Here is a 7,736-nt window from a genome sequence, read left to right as displayed (position 1 = left end):
ACCAGGGACGCACAATCCCTCCATCAGTGCTCAGATTGTCCGCAATAGGCTGAGAGAGGCTGGACTGAGTGCTTGTAGGTCTGTTGTAAGGCAGGTCCTCACCAGACATCACCGGCAACAACGTAGCCATTGGGCACAAACCCACCGTCACTGGACCAGACAAGACTGGCATAAGTTGCTCTTCACTGACGAGTCGCAGTTTTGTCTCACCAGGGGTGATGGTCAGATTTGCGTTTATCGTTGAAGCAATGAGCGTTACACCGAGGCCTGTACTCTGGAGCGGGATCGATTTGGAGGTGGAGGGTCCGTCATGGTCTGGGGTGGTGTGTCACAGCATCATCAGACTGAGCTTGTTGTCATTGCAAGCAATCTCAACGCTGTGTGTTATAGGCAAGACATCCTCCTCCCTCATGTGGTACCCTTCCTGCAGGCTCATCCTGACATGACCCTCCAGCATGACAATGCCACCAGCCATACTGCTCATCCTGTGTGTGATTTCCTGCAAGACAGGAATGTCAGTGTTCTGCCATGGCCAGCAAAGAGCCCGGATCTCAATCCCATTGAGCACATCTGGGACCTGTTGGATCGGAGGGTGAGGGCTAGGGCCATTCCCCCCAGAAATGTCCGGGAACTTACAGGTGCCTTGGTGGAGGAGTGGGGTGACATCTCACAGCAAGAACTGGCAAATCTGGTGCAGTCCATGAGGAGGAGATGCACTGCAGTACTTAATGCAGCTGGGGGCCACACCAGATACTGACTGATACTTATGGTTTTGACCCCGCCCCTTTGTTCAGGGACACATTATTCAATTTATGCTAGTCACATCCCTGTCGAACTTGTTCAGTTTATGTCTCAGTTGTTGAATCTTGTTATGTTCATACACAGTATATCACAAAAGTGAGTACACCCCTCACATTTTTGTAAATATTTGAGTATATCTTTTCATGTGACAACACTGAAGAAATGACACTTTGCTACAATGTAAAGTAGTGAGTGTGCAGCTTGTATAACAGTGTAAATTTGCTGTCCCCTCAAAATAACTCAACACACAGCCATTAATGTCTAAAAAGCTGGCAACAAAAGTGAGTACACCCCTAAGTGAAAATGTCCAAATTGGGCCCAAAGTGTCAATATTTTGTGTGAGGGGTGTACTCACTTTTGTGATATACTGTAAATATTTACACATGTTAAGTTTGCTGAAAATAAACGCAGTTGACAGTGAGATGTCTTTTTATGCTGCGTTTATATAATCTCATGTAAACTTTTGTTTCTGACAGGAAATGGTAATTTATAAATTGACAGTGACATGAACATTTGCGATGCAGTTGGTTATACATGTTGAATACTAATCAGAGAAGTAGATGATAATAAAGAGACAGTTGCATTGTAGTTTTAATAATGTATTATCTCTTACCTGTTCTTCTCTGCTGTTTATAACAACCAACTCTCCTTCCATTGTTCTGCACTCCTTCTGACCGGCCCCCGGTGTGTTCATCTTGGAGGAGACATAATAACAGCTTGTGCCAAACTTCCACCATTCAGCTAGACAGGGTTCCTCTGAGATAAACACAACAGAACAACAGGCATTCAAAAGTATTCTATGTACTAAATGAAATGAATGAATTCCACTCACCAGATAACCTAACCCTGGTCTGTAGCTGGTCTCTCTCTTCAGTCATGCTGTTGTAACTGGTCAGTAGCTGGTCTTTTTCTTCAGTCATGTTGTTGTAACTGGTCTGCAGCTGGTCTCTCTTGTTAGTCAGAAGGCTATAACTGGTCTGTAGCTGGTCTCTCTCTTCAATGATGTTGTTGTAACTGGTCTGTAGCTGGTCTCTCTCTTCAATGATGTTGTTGTAACTGGTCTGTAGCTGGTCTCTCTCTTCAATGATGTTGTTGTAACTGGCCTGTAGCTGGTCTCGCTCTGTTGAGTCGCGATGACTAATGACTCCATCTGTAAAAAAGAAGAGTTAATAAAAAATGTAATTACCATACCATTGATGATTAAGTAGGCTACTTAAGTCTCAGTGACAACATACTAAACTTACAGTAGACAGACAGGACTATGATCCCAGCCAGTAGGAGAACACACAGCAGCCCCAGACACACTGCAGCAACTCCAGAGGGTCTCTTCCACCACTGAAAATTTACTGAATCACACATTATTAAAGTAAGTAAAGTAATCTTTGGTAATGTGTTTTACTGTATCATCCAGGATTGGGACAAATAAAGATGTAGTACTACAGAGTAATCTCACCTGTTTCGTGTGTGTGTGTGTGTGTGTGTGTGTGTGTGTGTGTGTGTGTGTGTGTGTGTGTGTGTGTGTGTGTGTGTGTGTGTGTGTGTGTGTGTGTGTTTGTGTGTGTGTAATCTTACCTGAAGCAACAACTCCATCTCTTGGTCTGGGTTTGAAGTCTCCTACGTTGGCATATAATTGACCATCCATGTCTGTGTTCTTCATTGCATCAGTCTCATCGTCTTTAAATCCATTAGAATTTTCATAGACTCCCTCTGACATCTTAACCCACTTGTGCTCAAATACAGTAACTTCAAATTCTAACCTCAGCTCTAATCTACGTCTGCAGCTGTGTCTTCTCCCTGCACTGTCCTGAGTATGTGTGATTTACTGTAGTGACACTATTGTTTTAACTTTCAACAGTGAAGGGGAAACTGGTCCCCACGTGACTTGCACCAGCCTTAGTTCCTAATCTGAACATGTTTGTTGTGTTCATCAGTTTTAAACATATGATTCAACTGAAGTGATAATATACTACATGATATGACTCTATATCATGCTATATGTGTGAATTCACAGGGTCCCAATTTTGGATAAATCACATATGCCCTACGAATATATCCTAAGTTTACAGCACCCCCAGCCTTCAACTGGAGAGACAATTATGTCTTGCACTCTGTGACTGGTGGTGCAAGGGGAAGTAGCCACAAGACACTGATCTTTGGTCTGTTTTGAATTTCACCACAAATGCTTAAAGTTAGGATTTGGGGAGGGAACCCTGATTCTAGATCTGTACCATCTAGGGTCTTTGTTCTATCTATGCTGACTGTGGAGAGATACTCAGAATGAAAAAGCCGCAGTTCTGATGATATCTCCATAGTTTCAGATTGACAGATTTAAGAGAAAAAAAGAAAGAAAAACGCTTCACATGTTTTATGACAAAAAGTTCATATTACCAAAGTGTAATTTAGTATATCATAACATATACATACCGGTTACAACTAATGACAAAACTCATTGCACTGATTCCACTGTTCCACATGACATCTACCTACAAGGAACTATTACACAACTCTATAGCTCTAGTCTATTCCACAGGAGGAGAGAAAGCATCACGCAGATCCTTGATACAAAGTAAAAGGTGTCCCTCTGGTGGACGTAATACTAACTACAGGTACAGCTGTAGTGTTGGTGACAGAGACCTGGGTGGAAGTAGTACTAACTACAGGTACAGCTGTAGTGTTGGTGACAGAGACCTGGGTGGAAGTAGTACTAACTACAGGTACAGCTGTAGTGTTGGTGACAGAGACCTGGGTGGATGTAGTACTAACTACAGGTACAGCTGTAGTGTTGGTGACAGAGACCTGGGTGGATGTAGTTCTAACTACAGATACAGTTGTAGTGTTGTTGACAGAGACCTGGGTGGATGTAGTACTAACTACAGGTACAGCTGTAGAGTTGGTGACAGATACCTGGGTGGATGTAGTACTAACTACAGGTACAGCTGTAGTGTTGGTGACAGAGACCTGGGTGGATGTAGTACTAACTACAGGTACAGCTGTAGTGTTGGTGACAGAGACCTGGGTGGATGTAGTACTAACTACAGGTACAGCTGTGGTGTTGGTGACAGAGACCTGGGTGGATGTAGTACTAACTACAGGTACAGCTGTAGTGTTGGTGACAGAGACCTGGGTGGATGTAGTACTAACTACAGGTACAGCTGTAGTGTTGGTGACAGATACCTGGGTGGATGTAGTACTAACTACAGGTACAGCTGTAGAGTTGGTGACAGATACCTGGGTGGATGTAGTACTAACTACAGGTACTGCTGTAGTGTTGGTGACAGATACCTGGGTGGATGTAGTACTAACTACAGGTACAGCTGTAGAGTTGGTGACAGATACCTGGGTGGATGTAGTACTAACTACAGGTACAGCTGTAGTGTTGGTGACAGATACCTGGGTGGATGTAGTACTAACTACAGGTACAGCTGTAGTGTTGGTGACAGAGACCTGGGTGGATGTAGTACTAACTACAGATACAGCTGTAGTGTTGGTGACAGAGACCTGGGTGGATGTGGTACTAACTACAGGTACAGCTGTAATGTTGGTGACAGAGACCTGGGTGGATGTGGTACTAACTACAGGTACAGCTGTAGTGTTGGTGACAGAGACCTGGGTGGATGTAGTACTAACTACAGGTACAGCTGTAGTGTTGGTGACAGAGACCTGGGTGGACGTAGTACTAACTACAGGTACAGCTGTAGTGTTGGTGACAGAGACCTGGGTGGATGTAGTACTAACTACAGGTACAGCTGTAGTGTTGGTGACAGAGACCTGGGTGGATGTAGTACTAACTACAGGTACAGCTGTAGTGTTGGTGACAGAGTCCTGGGTGGATGTAGTACTAACTACAGGTACAGTTGTAGTGTTGGTGACAGAGACCTGGGTGGATGTAGTACTTACTACAGGTACAACTGTAGTGTTGGTGACAGAGACCTGGGTGGATGTAGTACTAACTACAGGTACAGCTGTAGTGTTGGTGACAGAGACCTGGGTGGATGTAGTACTAACTACAGGTACAGCTGTAGTGTTGGTGACAGAGACCTGGGTGGATGTAGTACTAACTACAGGTACAGCTGTAGTGTTGGTGACAGAGACCTGGGTGGATGTAGTACTAACTACAGATAGAGGGAGGAGAGGTAGAGAGAGTTTGATGACAGAATAAAGGATGAAAGTAAAGCAGAGTAAAAGTAATAAAAGGATGTGTGTAAGGAAAGTACAGTTGAAGTAGGAAGATAACATACACTTTAGCTAAATACATTTTAACTCAGTTTCACAATTCATGACAGTAAAAATCCCTTTCTTAGGTCAGTTAGGATCCCCACTATATTTTAAGAATGTGAAAAGTCAGAATAATAGTAGAGAGAATTATTTATTTCAGCTTTTATTTTCTCATCACATTCCCAGTGGGTCAGAAGTTTACAAAAATGTAACTGTTTGGCCATAATTGCCATCGTTATTATGTTTGGAGGATAAAGGGGGAGGCTTGTAAGCCGTAGACACCATCCCAACCGTGAAGCCCGGGGGTGGCATCATCATGTTGTGGGGGTGCTTTGATGCAGGAGGGACTGGTACACTTCACAAAATAGATGGCATCATGAGGTAGAACAATTATGTGGATGTATTGAAGCAACATCTCAAGACGTCAGTCAGGAAGTTAAAGCTTGGTCAGAAATGGGTCTTCAAAATGGACAATAACTCCAAGCATACTTCCAAATTTGTGGCAAAATGGCTTAAGGACAACAAAGTAGGGGGACTGGAGTGGCCATCACAAAAGCCCTGACCTCAGTCCTATAGAAAAGGTGTGGGCAGAACTGAAAAAGTGTGTATGAGCAAGGAGGCCTACAAACCTGACTCAGTTACACCAGCTCTGTCAGGAGGAATGGGCCAAAATTCACCCAACTTATTGTGGGAAGCTTGTGGAATGCTACCAAATACTAATGGAGTGTTTGTAAACTTCTGACCCACTGGGAATGTGATGAAAGAAACAAAAGCTGAAATAAATAATTCTGTCTACTATTATTCTGACTTTTCACATTCTTAAAATAAAGTGGTGATCCTAACTGACCTAAGACAGGGAATTTGTATTTGGATTCGATGTCAGGAAGTGAGTCTAAATGTGTTTGGCTAAAAAATTCCCTGGATGGATTGTGCTCAGGGTTTTGCCTGCCAAATCAGTTCTGTTATACTCACAGACATTATTTTAACAGTTTTAGAAACTTTAGAGTGTTTTCTATCCTATATTACCATGCATATGCATATCCTAACTTCTGGGCCTGAGTAATAGGCAGTTTACTTTGGGCACGCTTTTTATCTGGATGTGAAAATACTGCCCCCTAGCCCAAAGAAGATTTATAACCTCACATATAGCCGCAATATCAACTCCTGCAGAATTAAACACGTTTTGCAGTAAAATGATAGACCACATGTAGGCAAAGCTTGGACTTGGGAATAGGAGTGGAGAAATGTGATTTATTTATTTCTGCATTTTGACAGAATGCAATGCTCAGTTCGATACTATCTGTAGAGGTGCTGTCTTCATCGTAAAAGCAACATAAAACCTGATCATATTTTAACCACATAAAATATGCATCAAAGCCAAACTAAAATCTCATCAGAAACACCTTGGTCGTTTTCACAGCTGTCTTTTTCCTTACAACCGGTCAAAATGATTTCATTTGGACATTTTACACAGCAGTTATTTCAATTTATTTGTTGGGTTCTTGTATTTTCTCCACAGACCCTAAACATCTTTGCAAGGTGAAAGATGACAACTTCACCGATGTCACCTAGCATTCATTCTATTGATCTTATACATTGTTCTGTTGATCAAGGGTTTATTTATTCTTCTAGGGCAACATATACTTGTAATGACAAAATAGATGCTACATTTATCTAATTATTGAAAAGTTGTCTAACAAATAGCCTACCAAAATGTTGGAAATTATAAGCAGAAACGTATCTAAATCAAGCTAAACAAAGTCATGCACCCCATGTCAAATAAATATTGAGTGTGGGGGTCAGATTTTCACCATATCACATACAGTCAGGCAGATGGGTTATTAGCCATTGCGGGCGGGTGTGGGTGAAAAAACAGATGACCACTAGGGTGCGTATGTAGTATATCTGAATGTGTCGGTGTGTGCTTGTGTAAGAAATGGAATTCGCCCTGGCACTCTATCTAAATAATGCCATTTGCGCAAAAGGTCAAGTCTACAGAATGTTGTGTACACGCTATACCACATGGAGACAGTTTGAATACACAGCATTCCATTGCTCTATTTGTATACGAATAACAAACCCAGACCCAATTCCAAATCGATCTATGTGGACTTCAACAAAGCAGTTCAAGATTCTGCATATGTGACAACGTCATTCAGGTACCATGCACTGCATTTCTACCTGACTGACGCCGTTCAGATACTTAGAGAAAGACAAGAGACATGTAAGCAAACCTTTCACAGAACCAACAAGAAGTTTGTTCTCAACCACGAGATCCGTTTCGGCACCTTCGCCTCAAGCACTTCAAGATCCGACTTAACCAACTTTCAGAATGTGTCTTGCTTTGAGGTCCACACTTGCTTTGGTGTTGAGCTAACTTCTTACTCAGCCTTTCCTGAAGAGAGAGAAGCTTTAAGATTTTTGAAGTCACCAAAATCCAGACAAAGTCACCAGTGAATAACCTGTTGTGTGAAGTCATCTACACACTAAAGAGCAAGGGAGTAGACTGTGATCTGAATTGCAAATTGATTTTGAGTGGAGGAGAATCGAACATCAGAGCATCAGATACAGGCTACATTATTATGTTGATAACTACTGTATATTACTGATCATTACCACCTCTAACAATGAGAAGTAGCCTGATCTGACACAACAGCTGCCCCTGTTACAATGAGGCTTGTACTAACTCAAACCCAGTCGCAGAGAAACACAGCAAGCAG

At 42.4% G+C, this 7,736-nt stretch overlaps 1 protein-coding gene across 1 annotated transcript in view; it reads right to left on the bottom strand.

Annotated features, from left to right (window-relative positions):
* The window catches only part of LOC118936753 (C-type lectin domain family 4 member M-like), a 5,671-nt gene extending 2,992 nt beyond the window's left edge, over positions 1-2,679 (bottom strand). The window contains exons 1-4 of the mRNA XM_036933935.1: positions 2,374-2,679; positions 2,046-2,147; positions 1,634-1,951; positions 1,415-1,557 (exon numbers count right to left, since the gene is read on the bottom strand). Coding sequence (XP_036789830.1) covers positions 1,415-1,557; positions 1,634-1,951; positions 2,046-2,147; positions 2,374-2,515 — 705 coding nt within the window. The 5' untranslated portion in view covers positions 2,516-2,679. The remainder of the gene's footprint in view (positions 1-1,414; positions 1,558-1,633; positions 1,952-2,045; positions 2,148-2,373) is intronic.
* Between the last annotated feature and the right edge of the window lie 5,057 nt (positions 2,680-7,736).

The sequence above is a fragment of the Oncorhynchus mykiss genome, chromosome 10 (genome assembly GCF_013265735.2).
Source record: "Oncorhynchus mykiss isolate Arlee chromosome 10, USDA_OmykA_1.1, whole genome shotgun sequence".
NCBI lineage: Eukaryota > Metazoa > Chordata > Actinopteri > Salmoniformes > Salmonidae > Oncorhynchus > Oncorhynchus mykiss.
Note: the sequence above shows the minus strand (reverse complement) of the source record. Positions and strands in the feature narration are given on the sequence as shown.